The sequence below is a fragment of the Lichenostomus cassidix genome, chromosome Z (genome assembly GCF_008360975.1).
Source record: "Lichenostomus cassidix isolate B80296 chromosome Z, HeHo_3.0, whole genome shotgun sequence".
NCBI classification, from domain to species: domain Eukaryota; kingdom Metazoa; phylum Chordata; class Aves; order Passeriformes; family Meliphagidae; genus Lichenostomus; species Lichenostomus cassidix.
This window is the reverse complement of record NC_139511.1, coordinates 4162160-4178414: the sequence shown is the minus strand read 5'-3', so window position 1 is coordinate 4178414 and position 16255 is coordinate 4162160. Positions and strand designations below refer to the sequence as shown.

General features: G+C 43.8%; 1 protein-coding gene across 1 annotated transcript in view; it reads left to right on the top strand.

Annotated features, from left to right (window-relative positions):
- Positions 1 to 6502: 6502 nt before the first annotated feature.
- The window catches only part of RAD23B (RAD23 nucleotide excision repair protein B), a 35871-nt gene continuing 26118 nt past the window's right edge, over positions 6503 to 16255 (top strand). The window contains exon 1 of the mRNA XM_085043291.1: positions 6503 to 6681. Coding sequence (XP_084899417.1) covers positions 6616 to 6681 — 66 coding nt within the window. The 5' untranslated portion in view covers positions 6503 to 6615. The remainder of the gene's footprint in view (positions 6682 to 16255) is intronic.

Sequence of the window (16255 nt, the reverse complement as noted above, 5' to 3'; positions counted from 1 at the left end):
GCTCAAAATCCAGTAATGCAAAAATCCATAGTCAGGTCTCTGTAGAAAGGTCTGTTTTGGTATTTAATTCCTCACACCACACTGGAAAAGACTGGTCTGTGTATGTGGCTGTGTGTGGCTGTACAACATAGGCCAAATTTGTTTATATGAGTTTTAACTGCATTTTGATTAAATTAAAATGCTTTCAGATAACCACAGTGATGACTGGAATATGATGAATGACTCATAGAAAAATAAACTGATCTAATTTATTCATAGTAGGCCCAGTTAGACCTGTAGGATTTGATTCACTATTTTTCAGATAAATATTATTCTTGGAATCAATGTTCCAGATTAATTGCTGATGATTCCTGATGTCATTTTCCTAGAAGCTTTTTACAGTGCACTCAGCCATCAATTCTGCAACAGCTCAGTCCCGTCCTGAAGCTGGGAAGACTCATCCTGCCACAACTGTCAATAGAAATGGGCTGCCCTGGCTGGCTGCACTATTTGCCATTCTAATGGCTCGTGCAATAATTGGCCTTGGTTTGGAATATTCAGATGTCTGGCCTTCCCACAGCAGCTCTGCAGAACTACAGGAGGACAATGTACAGCTTCCGGCTCCCATTTGTCCTTGTTTTTACAGGACAGGCAGGCACACAGACAGGACAGAAGCTCAAACAAAGCCCAAATATTAGAATAGCTGGCAAAGAGTGTGCACTCTGAAACACTGTAATACCCCCCCAGAGCCGCAGCAGCCCTTCCTGCTAACAGACACAGACATCAGATAACTATCTTCAGAGGCATTTGTCAAATCCCAATAATTTTTATTCCCTTTCCTTTTCAGCTGTCTGGCACTCCAGAGAAACCAGTGATTAAATAAGGAAACTTTTCATCGATAAAAAGATTTTTTTCATTTCCAGATAAACTCTCTTGAAGCATACAGAATTCAATACCTCCCTCTCCTAGCTGACAAGAAGTTTCTGCACACACAGATTTAAAGAGTTTAATTCCAATGCCAATCAATAGTATGTTCAGGGCACTGACACTGCTGGGATAAGCTTCCAGAGTCACTAGCCATGGCTGCTACAAGCCTGGAAGATAACCTCTGCTTTGAAATGCTTGGGGCAAGAAGCACTATGCAGCCTGGTACTCAAGTCCCTTTTGGCCTTTCTTGGCAAACCTCATTTCCTGCAGTAGCAAAGTGACACTGATGTGACTGCAAGGGAGCCTGTGAACAAACAAACAAAATGATACATGAAGGGGTTAGATTCCAACTGCAAGCCCAGTGCTGTTGTGAAGCTGGACTGTCAGCAGCAATGCTCGGAGGCAGCATGCCTTGCAGCCACTCCCTGAGATTCCTCCCCCCACCCCTTGTCCCTTACTTCCTTGATAAATGGTGTAAAATGAACTAACAGTGATTGCAAATTAGGAAGTTGATGTACTTACTATAGTTACTGCTCCAAAATCTCTGTATAGGGGAAGTAAATTAAGGTAAAAGGTTTTGAAAGTGAATGAGAAAATTTATTATATGTTTAAGGAAAATCTGCAGATTAGAGTCAGCTGAGAAATCTTTTGTGGGTTTCCCCATACTTGGTACTGATTTTTCTGATGGAAAATATCTAGATATTCCTAATACAATTACTACACCCACATAATTAGCATAATAAATGCATAAGCCTGTCAAGATGATAGTCTAATGCAGTTGCCACACTGTTATTTTATAGTGAATTCCAAGTATTCTTGGCAGTTGTTTGAGTGTCAATCAGGCAAAAAAGTTGACAACAGAAAAGCACTCATTCCCAAAATAAAAGACTTCAAGTGTGAGCCCTTGAGAAAAGGTTTCTATAAAAGAAATTTTAGTCCCTCTTTATCAATAAAGACTAGGTTTCATTTTGATCTCATACTCACTTTTCATCAGTGTGTGCAACAAAACTGAATAGCAGATTCCTCTGTGCAGACTCCAGTGCTAACATCCATGGTGTTCAAGGGCTGTTAGGAACTCTAATGGGAATTTCCATGCTTCTGAGAGTGCTGCTGAAAATGCACCTGAGTGATTTCCCTTTTCCAAGGCTGTACCACTGCTTCACAGTGAGCCTTCTCCAAGTCTGAAGGATCCAGCCCCTGTTGATGACTTTTTTTTTTTTTTTTAGATAACAAAGCACACAGACATGAGAGATTACTGATAAATCTAAAGAAAAGCAAGACCCAGACTCTCTTCTTCCTGCAGCTGGTAGTGGCTGAATTGGTTACAAGTACCTTGCTGCATGTTACCACCACCTCCATGGTCACTGCCTAATTCCTCACTATCTAATTAGCAATTAACGTGCACAGCTGCTCTTTACTATTGTGACAAACACTGTGAAGCTGCTTCAGTGTTAGTCCTGTACAATAAATGAGGATGACTGAGGAAGCTTGGTAGCAGTTTCACAGCACAAGTAAACTCTCAAACTGTTTCTGTACAGAAAGAAACAAAGCTGCCAACAGGACACAAATGAAGCTCCTGAGTGCATGCAGAATTAGATTAAGGGTGAATTACTTTACACTATACAAATTACTGCAAACTGGAATGTAAGTGGAGGTTCACCTGCTCCAGAGAAGACATGCTTGCAGTTGGTTCAGCCTTCATGAAAGGTAGACTGGTGTTCTCAACTAATGTGTGATACAGAGAAAGGCAGTGGGAGATCTGCACAGAGCTGTGTGGAACAGCAGAGACCAGGAAACTCAATGGAAAATCTCACCCTAATGGCAAATAAACACTTCAGCCTAGGACACCTCACATTAATTAATGTCTATTTCATGTGAACAGCCAGTGGAAAAAGCCTGTTTTTGAAGCATTTTTCAGGGATAGGTCACTTATTGTGAAATAAGTGTGAAACATTGCCTTTCCTTGAAGGTAAGGTCATGTTACTGCCTGTCAGTCACGATGCTACTTTCTCTCACCTCTGCATTAGCAGCATGTTCTCCATTTGATCCCAAGCCCCTCATGCTGTGCTGCCATTCTGGAGCTCTTCTACACACCTACCTGTGTAATAACTCTTCCTAATCACCACCACAGGCTCAAAATCTTGCCTCTTCCCTCCACGACATGTGTTATCCAGACTGACAAGCATCCACCTGGAGTACTGCCCTCTGCATACCTCCTCCCATCTCAACACAGCCAAAACAAATTGCTTTCTACACCTTCAGGACCTTGTTCAGGACATTTCTGTCGCCATTCTCTTGTTTTTGAAAATCCTGCACCCGTCTCAAAAGGTCTGAAGCAGAATGTGCTGCTTTCTTGCAAGCACTGCTTTCACCCCTTGCTTTCCTAAACTGTCAGTTTTTTGGGGTGAGAGTCACTTTCACATTCTTTATCTGCCATCAGTTGTAGAATCTGGGTAGGACAGATATGAACAGGTATGGGTAAAGAGCAGTTTCTGGGGAATCACAGACAACCAAAAAGAGCTGAGGAGGGCAAAGCCACGGCAGCACAAAGCTGGACTAAGTGCAACAGGGAGATCAGGTTACTTGGAAGTGGAAATCCACAAGTAAGCATTGTATGAATTTTTCCACCAAAACATCTCTCTAAGTCTGGGACTTTGTTTCACATCTCTCTCAAATCAATCCAAGTTTTTTCTTTGCATAGGAGAGGTTTGTATGCTCACTGAGTCAGCATATAAACTGTTGTAAATGAAGTTAGCTAACTGTGATGCTCCAGTCTGAACACAGGGCGATTACCCAAAATACTTCAGACACAGAATAAAAAAAAAACACTAAGCACTGGCTGTCAAGGGGAGGCACTAGGAAACTAAATGATGAGAGTATTCTGGGGGAAAAAAAATCCAACCCTCAATTCTGCCACTGCAAGAAAGAATTCAACAACCAAGCATTGCCAGATTTTAGGGAGCTGAATGGGCTGAGCCAGAGGAAATACCAAGAATCTGTTTATTTATTATATTCCCCATACAATGAGTTGTCAGAAATTCCTGAACCACTCAGAGGAGAAAAAAAAATCACAGCTTTTTTTTCTCATTCTATTTCAAAATTCAAATAAATAGTCAGAAAAAAACCTTCATCCTTAGGCATTCACAGCCTCTGGAGCTGATTCCCAGTTATTCTGGGAATTTTTCAAGCCCTCACAGAAGAGCTAAACAGCCACAGTGAAAATGGACCCTCAGCCCTGGGCAGAACTGCTTCACACTAACCAGCAAACACAGAAGTCAGAATGAGTAGTTGAACATATTCTGAGCAGAAAAGAGTAGTGAAACTGACACAACCCCTCAGCATCAGGCACTTTGGTTTGCATGTAAAGCTCAGCACTTACATATCTGGATTGCTGAATGAAAAGTTAAAAAAAAAAAAAATCCCTTTTATCTTCAAAATACAGACTCAGAGTTGGTATATCAGGCAATAGCAAAAGTGAACAAGCAGCATATTTTAAGTTGTAACCATCCAAGCAAAAAATAGCAAGTGATATTTTTTTTCTCTCTCTCTCTCTCTTTTTTTTTTTTTTTTTTTTTCCTAAATGGCTCTCCACGCAATGCAAGCAAGTTATTCTGCACTGTCAAGAATGCTGGATTCCTACTGGCAACAGTCAGTGGTTTCTTTTTAGCTCCAAAAGCTGCAGGAGGCTCTGGCTGTCTGGCAGCTGTGTGTCAGAGCCTGAGGAGGACGCTGGCAGAAGCAGCACCTCCAGCCCTGTGTGTACGTGTAACACATTCCCATTCTCTCACTCCTGCAGGGAAAGGGGTCTCCTGCTGTCCCTCTGCCTGGCACTGCAGTCTGCTGGCCCCTACTCTGCCGTGCTGCTGGGAGGAAATGGTGAGGAAGCCAAGCTCGCTGTAAAAATGGGTTAGAAGATGGTTCTTATTACAAACATCAAGCTGACAATGTGGCACACTAGAAATTCTCCGGCCATTACGCAATACTAGGAAATTTGGAGTTTAATTGCAGTACAGTATTAAGTCAGCCTGACATCAACATCCCCTTTTGCTGAAAGACAGCCTTGGCTGTAATAAAAATGCCCTGGGAGATCCCACAGCTGCAGATGGAAGAGGCTACAAGGGGACTCCACACCTGATGATGGAAGAGGTTATGAGGTGTGGGGGGCAAGGGTCACTTTTACCAACACAGCTGGCTCAAGTTCAAAGTTTATTCATAACAGAACTCCTCCTTTACTGCCTAAGGAGCACCAGGGCAAACACAGGTTAATAACCCATCAAAAGTACACAACTACTCAAACAGTAAACTACACACTACCAAACTCACCATGAGCCAGCAGTGTGCGCTCACAGCCCAGAAAGCCAAATGAATCCCAGGCTGCATCCAAAGCAGCATGGGTAGCAGGTCAAAGGAGGTGATTCCACCTCTCTTCTCCTCTTGTGAAACCCTCACCTGCAGTGCTGCATCCAGCTGTGAGGTCACCAACATAAGAAGGACATGGAAGTGTTGGAATAAACCCAGAGAAGGCCACCAAGTCCATCAGGGGGCTGGAGCACCTTCCTTGTGAAGTCAGGTTGAGAAAGTTGAGGCTGTTCAGCCTGGAGAAGGTTCCAGTATCCAAAGGAGCGTACTGGGAAGCCAGAGAGGGACACTTCATCAGGAGCTGTAGTGATAGGACAAGGGGGAATGGGTACAAACCGAAAGAGGAGAGATTTAGCTTGGGTATCAGGAAGAAATTCTTTACTGTGAGGGTGGTGAGACACTGGCACAGGTTGCTCAGGATGTTGTGGATGCCCCAGGGACAGGCTGGATAAAGCCTTGAGCAGCCTGGTTTAGCAGGAGGTGTCGCTGCCCAAGGCAGGTGTGGTTGGGATTAGATGGTCTTTAAGGTCCCTTTACATGCTATGATGGTATGAAACCAGCAATGACAGAACTTTGGCCCTATAAACCCTATAAACCGCGTTTGTAACAACTTGCAAGTGCTGTGTCTGTGCCACTCACTTCAAGGAGGACACTGAAGGGCTGGAGCGAGTCCAGAGAAGGGAATGGAGCAGGGGAAAGGGCTGGAGCACAGATCTGATAGGAACTGGGTGATGGAGCTGGGAAAGGAGCTCAGCCTGGAGAAAAGGAGGCTCAGGGAGACCTTCTGGATTTCCACAATTCCCTGACAGGAGGCGACAGCCAGGTGGGGCTTTGCACCCAGGGGACAAGGGACAGGATGAGAGGAAACGGCCTCAAGCTGTGCCAGGAGAGGTTTAATTTGGGCACCAGGAGGAATTTCTTCACAAAAAGGGCAGCTGGACATTGGAACGGGACACCAGCGAAGCGGCGGAGTCACTGCCCCTCGCAGGTGCACAAGGCACGACTGGACGCGGCACTCAGTGCCACGGCCTCGCTGACACGGTGCCGTCCGGTCACAGGCCGGACTCGCTGACCTCGCAGCTCCTTTCCCCGGCCATCGATCCGCCGTTTCAGCGTCCCTCGCTGTTTGTATTTCTGAGGCGCTGCCCGCTCCCCTCCTCCCGCTCCGCCCGCCCTCAGCGCCCCCGCGCCTGCGCACTGCCGGCCGCCTCGGGCCGCGCATGCGCACCGCCGCCTCCCGCCGAGCCCGGCGCCGCCTCCCTCTTCCTCCTCCCTTTCCCGGCCTCTTCCCCGCCACCTCTTCCCGGGGAAGGGACGAGGGCGGCCGGAGCGCGGCTCGCACCCGCCGCCATGCAGATCACGCTGAAGACCCTGCAGCAGCAAACCTTCCGCATCGACATCGACCCCGAGGAGACGGTGCGGCCATTCCCGGGATCCCTTTCCCCTCACCGCGCCGCCACCCCCGGGACGCGGCCGTGCGGAGGGATGCGGGGATCTGTGCCCTCGGCCCCGGGAAAGGGAGGGATAGAGCCCTCCGGGGGAGGTGGCCGGAGCTTCCCTGAGGGGTTGGGGCCGCGGGGGTGATGCGGTGCCCGGCCGGGGTGGTTTTGGGGGATTCGGCGGGGGGATTCGGGGCTGAGGAGGGACCCGTTTTGCTCGGGATGCTGCTGGGAGAGAGTGACTTCCCATCGCCGAAGGAAAGGGGCTGCCGTGGCCGAACCTCCGGCGGAAGGACTTTTCCCCCTTGTTTTTGAGGAGAACGCCCCGGAGGTGGGAGGGGGAATAGCTCGGGAGATGGGAAGGGGGAATAGCTCTGGGGTGGAAAGGGGGATATCCCGGGGAAACAGCTCGGGAGGTGGAAAGGGGAAATAGCCCGGGAGGCGGGAGGGGGAATAAACAGCTCGCGTAGTGGTGGGGAGGAGAGGAGCGCTGTAGGAAGCGAAAGTATTTCCTTTCGGGAAGCGGGGTGTCCTGGGTTAGCTGGTCGGTGGGGCACAGATCGCTGCTGGTTTATAATAGGAGTACTGGGAAAGGGATAATGCGAAAGCTGGGGTTTGGGGTATAGCAGAGGGAAAACGCGGTGGTCCTTCCCATCCTTGGATGGATTCCCGCCGGGAGGAGAGCGGTGGGAGAGCTGTGGGGCTTTTCTGCTGGAGAGGGGCTGGGGTTTGCTCCCAGGTGCATCTCTGTGTGCTGTGGAGGTGGCAGAGCCCGGGGAGGGTTTATTGTTTGGCCTCACGGGGCGAGCTGCAGTGATTAATCAGTCTGCACTTAACAGGGGAGGGAGTGCGGGAGAGACTCTGCTGACCTCGCTGGAGCCAGCGTTGGGGTGTACGGTGGGGTTCCCGGCAGCCTTATTGCCCCTCTCTGGTGCCTTTGTGTGTGTCTGGTGATGCTGCGAGTGAGGAGGAGATGTGTTTTGCTTCCAGGTGAATGTTTTCTTCTGGCACCCGGGAGCCCGCTGGAAAATCCTCGGGGAAATGCAGCGTTCTGAGATGAGAGGAAGGGCCTTAAGTGAGCTGGCAGGGTTGGAAGTTGCCTTGTCACTTGCCTGAGCGGGGATGGTCACTCTGATAGCCAAGTCCAGACACACTTGTGGCCTTGGTTTGAAAAATCTGGGGAGGCTGGCAGCTGAAGTGTTGTCTGCAGCAACCTTTAATGTGACAGGTGGGCAGTGAAGCTCTAGAAAGTTTGGAACATTTTATCTGCTTTCATGAAGTCTGTCAGTTTACCCTCTTCTGTCTTTAGAAAAATAAAGGATGACAGCTTAAGTTGGAGTAAGAGCTCATTTAGGTTACCATTGTGACTGACAGACATGGCAAATGCCTAGGAAAAGCATGGGTCACAAACCTTCAAATATTTAAATCTTAAGTCTTTGCTGTCACTGAGAGAAGCTCTCTTTCTTTTTTTTTTCTTTTTTTTTTTTTTTACTTGCTCTCTGCATTCAGTAAGGTCCTGGGAAGTAAGTTCAAGGAGAGGGCTGAAGGAATGTAGCCAGTCAAAGCCCTCACCAGTTTATGAGACAGCAGAATGCAATGACTACAAGTTGGATTGTGGGAAATGAGACTGCACCCTCTGTTTATAAATGTAGCTGCTACAGTAGCTCAAAATAAAAATGCTCCTCATGAGCATAATACTTCGGATTTTGGCCAGGAATTGGTGCTAAGACAGAGGAAATTAGGGTAGAATTTAAGGAGAACTTTGTTTCAAAAAGAGCAGGGTAAAGGCTTGATCTTTATATTAGCAGTGGAAGTGAAAAATGTGTTTAAATTTCTTTGGCACACTTTTTAGAAAATGGTGAAGAAATCACTGCTGGAAATGTTAAAAATCGTAGAACTTAGTAAAGAGAGGAACACTTTTGAGCCTTCAGTTACAAACTGGATCTTAAAATCAGAAAACGCTTTGAAATGTGCTGTGTTGAGCAAGTGTCTCACAAGTATCTGCTCAGAAGTTCTCAGATCATTTTTTTTGAAATTTACAAATTTTAGCTAAGTGCGCTGGTTTCTTAGATTCATTTCCTAACGCCTTGAAAGGTGTTTCTTGGAGTTTGGGAAACATTGCTTTTAGTCTCTGGACCATGTGTACGTTTCTCAGAGGTAGGTTTGTTTACTTGGAGCTCTGCCCCATGCTATGACAAGGCCAAAAATCATGGAGCTGTGACAGGCCCAGGAAACCTGTTGCTCTGAAGTTGGGTTCTGGTTCTGTAAAATTGATTTTCTGTTTCTGGCAATTTCTCCCCTTACTCTCAGCTCCAGATTAACGTGGAGAGGCTTGGTGTTACTGGGTGAGGTAGCATTCTGATAAGACTTAATGCTTGTAACTGAGAGCTGCCATCAGTACTGAGGAATATTTAAAGCCAGCCTCCACTGAGAATTTGAAGGGACACACTTCTGAATAACTAATTAGCCCTGCTAATTAGCTTTTTGCAGAAGAAACTGGTCTTTTTTTTCCTCCTGTTAAATCACACAGTTGAATTTTAAATTTCACACTTCAGTAGTGTGACTCTAGTTTTGGTTTAGTTGTGTTTTAAAACATTGGCCAACTGAGTATTTTGAATGAGTAAAAACTACAGATGAAGCTATCTTGCTTGCCAAAGCACTAGGTGAGGACTGTCAGATATTCTGACTACAGGAGATGAAAAGATTTAGCCTCAGGCCCTGTTATTGGAGAAGGCTTGTTATCAAATGGAGAAATTTTTGCAGTCCTGGCTGTTTTTCGTTAAGTTTTGTGTTTCACTAATTGAGCTCCGCAGAGGGTTGGATTTACCCATTGTGGGCATTCTGCTGCTCCAAGTGGGGCCACTCAGGGCTTGAGCATTCACACTTAACCACGGTAAATGAAAGCGTGTATCCATCTGCACAAGCTGCTGCTTCTTTTTGTTGACTGTCTGTGAGAAAGTAAATATGTTAAACATCGTGTTAGGAGCAAATAATAAGCGCTGTCTGACACTGATGCAGACCTGTGTGGCCACATCTCTTGTCTGAGGTGGCAGTGCTGACACTGTAGGCTGACAATATAGCACTTCTGTTGTAGTTATCACTATGTAGACATGAAACAGGCTTTAAAAATCTTCAACAAACATTCTTAACTTTGAAAGTGAAACACCAGCCAAAAGTAAGTCTGTCCCGTTTTGTTTTCAGCTCCCCCTGCGCTGTTAACCTAAAAACCTGATTGTCAAAATGCAGAGAAGTGCAAGGAATATCCAGGATGTCAGCACTCTTTTGGCTGCAGTCTGTGTGTCACATAATATGGGCTTTCACATTTCACTGTTCCACCACAGCCCTTGAACACCCAGGGAAAGCCAGCTTGTTTAACACCATGTCAGCAGAACGTTCAGTTGTGGAAGTCTGAGCTTCTGTGTGTTCTGGTGTGTCCTTAGCATGTGTGTGCTTTGTTGTTAAATGTGTTTATGGGGATTTTTGGACGCCAATCCAGTGTCAGAAGAATTAACTTTACAACAGTTCCGCAAGTATGAGAGACTCTTGCTGAGTGAAATGGTAAAAGCTGACTTTAGTGCTTGTGACCTGGGAGTGAGTGTAAATATACTCTTGACAACCTCCTTCCTACATTTGTTTCAGTGCAGGTTAATCCTACAGCAGTTGTGGGTAGGATGATTGTTTTTGTATTTCTCTGGGAGTTTATAATTTTAGTGGTTAGAGGAAAAGTGCTCAGTTAAAAATTCAGAAGTACTCTTCTAGGTTAAAGATAATTTTCTGTTTCAAGGCCTGGTATTTTTCTGTAATTCTCTTTGGATTTTACAGTAGGTATCTTTCTCCTGTTTTAGAGGATTGTTTTGTTGTTTTTGCCTCTCTTTAGTGTTTTGTTGTTGACTGTGTGTGTACTTGCACAGTCTGAGGAGGTGTGAATTCAAATGCCTTGTACTTGCTGCTTCTGATTTGATACATGACTCTGCAAAATTGTAACTTTAGCGATCACTAGAATAAGAGTATCTGCATTTTTTCCCCATTATTTTCATACTTTCTTTACAGACTGTAGCATTTTCGAAGTGTGGTCTGTTACAGATCATGTTTTTTTTGAGTAACTGCCTGGCGGTTTTTCTGCTACTGTTTTGGGGGCTTTTTTGCAACTGTTTTTCTTCAGTAGATAGTCCTTTTCTGTTTCCTGGCTAGAGCTAGGATTTTCAAGCAAGGAATTTTTTCTGATTCTTAACTGAAGAAGGCTAGGCTTTCCCATATTCAGGAATATTTTCCTGAAATTCTAGTGAGTGTTTTAATCTAATTTCCAAAGAAATTCAGGCAGGGTGACACTTTTTTTTTTTCATTTAATAAAAGAAAGGATAAGATAGCATAAATTACTTAATACAGTTAAATTATAATTCATATTGGAATGTGTTTTTACATGTAACCAGTTTTTCAAATGCATTGGCTCTGCCCATAATATTTCAACTATTTTATTGAGAATGTTCTTACCCAGTTAGCTGTCAGCAAAGACATGTTAGCTTTGTGTTTTTCATAATTTGGCAGTATTACGTGCTGTATGTCTCAACAATCTAAACTTTCTTGCACCATTGTTCCCAAGGTGGCCAGTCCACTAAGTTAAATATAGAGATTGTACACACTTAAGGGTAGTTCTGTACAATATTTAAAGTCTATTTTGCAGGTATGATTGGAAAGCAAGGATATCTGTCCTTGATATGGATAAAAACAGGCTGGAGGGTGTTCCCTTTGAAACTTGGTGTAAGTGGAGAGTACATTTTAATTAAAAAGAATAATATGATCAGATGATCCTGCTGCAGTCTAGAGTCCCATTGCTGCCCCTTGTGCGTAGATGGCTGTGTTTACTGACAAACCTTTTGAAAATATTTCTTCCTGAAACACAGGAGGGGTTATCTATAGGTGTAAGGTAGGGTGGAGTAAACTTACAGCACTAAAACATGCAGCTGGCAGTGTCTTCTCCCAGCGAGGTTTCTGTCTCTGGTCACAGTTCCTTTGGGTGTAGTGGGCTCAGTGAAACGAATCACTCTTTATTTCACAGAGCTAGGTGGTGTGCAGTGTGTCTTACCTAGTGCCTGTGAGGATGGCTGTCCTCTGCATGCTGCCCTGCAGGGAGCACCAAAGGAACGGGAAAAGGAGAAGGAAAGGCTTGCTTGCTCTGAGCACACGGAGTGTTGTCTACACACTGACTCTGGTTCTCCCTCTCTTTGTCTTTCCCTGTGTTTTTGTGTCACAGGCACCCCTGCAACTGGCTGGTCAGTATGCGGTGCTGGAAAAGAGGTTTTTAAGTGTCTTTTTAGAGTTAATTGAAATGGCTTGTCAGTTTTCTTCATGCTCAAGCCACTGTGTCACTTTCACACTTTGTAAATCGGTTTGTGGGGAATATGCCTGTTGTAAAAATTCTCTGTGTGAAGCTACAGGAGGGTTTTTTGTGCCAATCAACATGACCGTGCAAGAGTCATCCCTCTGAATGTAAGCTTTCTCCTTAAAACAAGCCTTTGTGGCTTCACAGGCTTGACTGTCCATCTTTCTGCTTTTCTTCAAGCTTCAGATAGCTGACAGCTCTGCTTTAGGTTGAAATCTGTGTCTTCCTGTGTTAGTACAAAGCTGTGTGTAGTCACTGGTTTACATCAGAAAACTGGCCCTGGTGTCTCCTTTTCAGGCACGACTGAGATCAGTTTTGAAAAGCTGGGCAGAAGTGTGTGGAGGCCTGGAGGCCAGCTTTGAGATCAGAAATTAATTCTGTTGATCTCTGGGCAGTGCCATAACGACAACTACTGGACTTAGAAATTTCACCTGCCTGTAGATGAACTCAATTTTGTAGAGGAAATTAGAGAGGCAGAGGTAATTGCCTTGAAAGTAAATGTCAGGGCTAAATGTGGGTTTTTACCTTGCCAATTCCAGTCTAATTTTCTTCTGAGAATGCTGCTTCTTTCTTTGCATGCAAACTTCAGCACAGTAAATACAGCAAGTAAATACAGGAGTTTATGAATGCTTTATCCTGTCTGTTTTTAAATGTTGGAGTAATTCTAGATGCCTTGTTTATTTCAGTACAGCTGTTTTTTTTTTTTTTCAGGCACTTACTAAGCATGTAAACCTGACTGGATTCACAATGCTTTTCCTCTCCTGTGGTTCTTCCCAATTACTGTATCTGTTATGCCTTTGAGGCCTGAAGTAGGGCAGTGATCTGTTCATGTAACCACCATGACTGTCTCCTGACTAAATATGAGTGTCCTGTTTAGAAAGACAATATAAGAGAACACTATAAATGGAGTTTTGTGCCAGGAAAACCTGCTTTCACAATCTGTAGAAAGAAGCAGCTGGAGCCAAATGTGTTCTTACCAGCAGAAGTACTGTAAAGCATTGACTTACGTGCTTAGTAGTTTCTTATCCTCTGGGAGTTTTCAGTAGTAGGCACAATATTTGTCATTAATCAGTTGCTGATCATGGAGTTTGGTTAAGGGTAGTAAAACCTGTTGCACTGGTCAGTTTGTTGCTTCATTAGCAGGTTTATTGTCTGACATAGCTGCATTGTCCTCGCCTGACTTTGAGCAGTGTCTGTATAGCAGTATAATGTGTGGTAAATATTTTTGCAAGGGCAGTGGGAGGAGAAAACTCAGGAATATTAAGCCTAAATCCTCAACAAGTTTTCAGACAAAGATATCCTCCCTCAAGGAGGAAGAGACAAACAAAGCCCTTTCGAGTGACAGCTTTTGTCTTTGTCTAATTGTGATTTTTCCCAAAGTCTGGGAGAAATCTGTTAACCTACTACAGAAAAAGGTGAAGAGTTGTGGAGAATTACAAGGTAGATTACAAAACCCCAAACCCTCTATGCAGCATTTCTTCTCAAAGACAAGCAGTTCAGCAGTAGGTAGGTTGGTAGGGAATGCCTTTCAGAGCTGGTCTTGGGATCCATCTCTTCATAATCCCTTTATTCATTTGATGAGGATTTGAGTACAAATCAATAGAAGCATGATGGCATTGACAAACACAAAGTTTAACATTAGTATCTGGCTGCCTAATTGAGGGTCAAGCTTTGGTAAATGGCTCTCAAATGAGCAGCATAGATTAATTGGAGTTGGGTTCATTAAAAGATGAAGCCCTGAAGATCATAGATCCTGAAATGTCCAGGGAGAGTAGTGATGCTACTCTAAGAGTGTGCTGGCCAGCTGTTCCCAAGGGGAATAAATTTCTACCTTAGAAAGAGATGCCTGGAGCCTGTGGAAAACTGTGACTCTGACATGAAAGGAGGCTGAAGAGACCTGCATAGCTTAGCTCACAAGTTTTGATAAAGTTGTATAAATGTTTTACACTGGTAAGCACCGTGGGATGTGGGAAGGCTACTCATGCTTGAATTATAACATCAGTATAAGGGCAAATCAGTATTAATAGTCTGTGAATTAATTTGGGCTGGAAATTTGGAAAAGGTTTCCAACATCAGGGTAAACTTTGTAGCAGCCTCATGGCAGAAGTAGCAACAACCTTGTCTTTAAGTGCATCAGATTCCTGATGAAGGTTGTGGTGTGGAAGGTGGGTTTGCAGCTTGATGTCAGAAGATACCCTTTCCAGTTTAGCATTCAGTTTCTCCCAGCATCTCAAGAAATTCAGCAGTTTGTCTTGCCTATGTAATTATACATTAAAACTGATGAAATCACACTGTTCATTTTAGGATTTATGAAATGAGTCCATGAATAAACTGACTATTTTTGCCTCTTCTGTGTTAGCATTTATATGAGGTAGGAGTAATGAAAATCGGTGTGTGAGAGGGAAGGGGGAGGGTGTTTAATCAATGGGAGCTGCTTGCCTGGATGGAGCCCAGCATGCCTTGCTTGCTTAGCTGGCAAAAAGTGACTGCAAGGAACAACTGTGAAACTCAGCACTGGTGATTTCATGAAACCCTTTTTTAGGATGCCCATCTGGGATGCAGTTGATGACGGGTATTTCTTTGGAAGACCTCAGTTTTTCAGTTAGGAGCCAATCAGCTCTAGCTCTTTATTAAACAGATTGCATGGCATATATTCTTGAGGACATTGTGTTCAGTTTCTGAACAGTAGGGAGAGTTTCCTGTCTAAATTCATAGGGGACAAAAGAAAATTATCTTGCCTTGTAAGTGTGCTGTTTCTGAATCTTTAGGGTAAGGTGTTTGTAGATGAATTGATGCTCCTTCTTAAAGGTATTGCCATAAAGTACAGGCTCCATTTATTGTGCTGTGAAATTTTATAAGGGCAGAGATGAAATGGGATTTGGTGGGGACTGAAATACATTTTGAACTCTAATCAGGTTGACTAAAGCTAGGAAGCCTGAAGGTTTGGTTTATGGATCAGTATTTATGAGAAAAATGCGTCATAGTCTATGGATAATATCTCAGTTTGACAGATCAATGTGTTGTGTGTGTTTCCCCAAAATTAATTTTCACTTAATAACCATGAACCAGTGGTGGTGCTGAAGTCTAGGTTCTCAGCAACCTAATTTGCTGGAGGCAAAGTTTGGTGTTGCTTTTTTGCAGCAGTTCACAGCACCAGCAGCTGGAAGATGCAGCTATCTTTCTCAAGAGCATTGAGATGGCTTCTCCCCCCCCCTTTGTTTTTTTAAAATTCCTCCCTGAAAATGAAACATCTATGGTTTAAATCTAAATGAAGGTGGATCAGACTACTGTCTGTCTTACAGGTTGTTGCACCATCATGTATTTTCTTCTATTAGCAGAATTAATGGCACAGTTATTTCTCACTGAAGACTATGTCTTCAGTCACTCCAGTTAGAGCTGCGAGAGGAAATTCTATGCCACTGGAATGTTGCTGCTAAAATCGATGTATCTGATCTTATCTATTCCTTTTTTAATTCTAAGAATTAGTATTATATCCTGTGCAAATGATGCGTTTCTGGCCTCCTAGGTTAGGCAGTGATGAAAGCAAAAAGAACAGGCAAGCACTTTTTATTTTATCTTGAGTGTTTTTTGAACTCCTGTCTCTAACAGGAGAATGATGCAGTCTGCAGCTGACTGCATTTTCTTACAGATTAAAGCCTAGTGGTTAAGAGTTGGTTTAAGTCTTTGTTCCTTTGAATAGGATGTGATGTGATCAGTTCATTGTATTCATTGAGGTATGACAGATTCCGTTATCTAAATCACTATTCTTTATAAGGCAGTAAAGCAATGCTCCGAAATGTTCTCAAATGTAATCAGGAAATTATTTGACTATCTGGTGTATTATCAGTTTTAAAGGAGCAACTTGAATAACATTACAGAATTTTTAATTAGTAATTTGGAGTTCATGATGTGTTACTATCAGTCACCACAGCACATTGGATATCTTTGGATAGCAAAAGTTCACAGTAGAGTGAATGTCCACTTAAATGAGAGACCTACATAAATGATCTTTCCCTTTGCAAGTGGTAGAGTGCCTCTGGACATAGGAAAATACTGTAAATTGGCTCAGTTACGTTAAGCTCAAATTTGTTCTAGATTTTTGTAAGCTGTCAGCCAGAGAACTGAAGTAATTTGTGTTCCAAATTAGCGTATAATCTGTTCTTAAACTGAT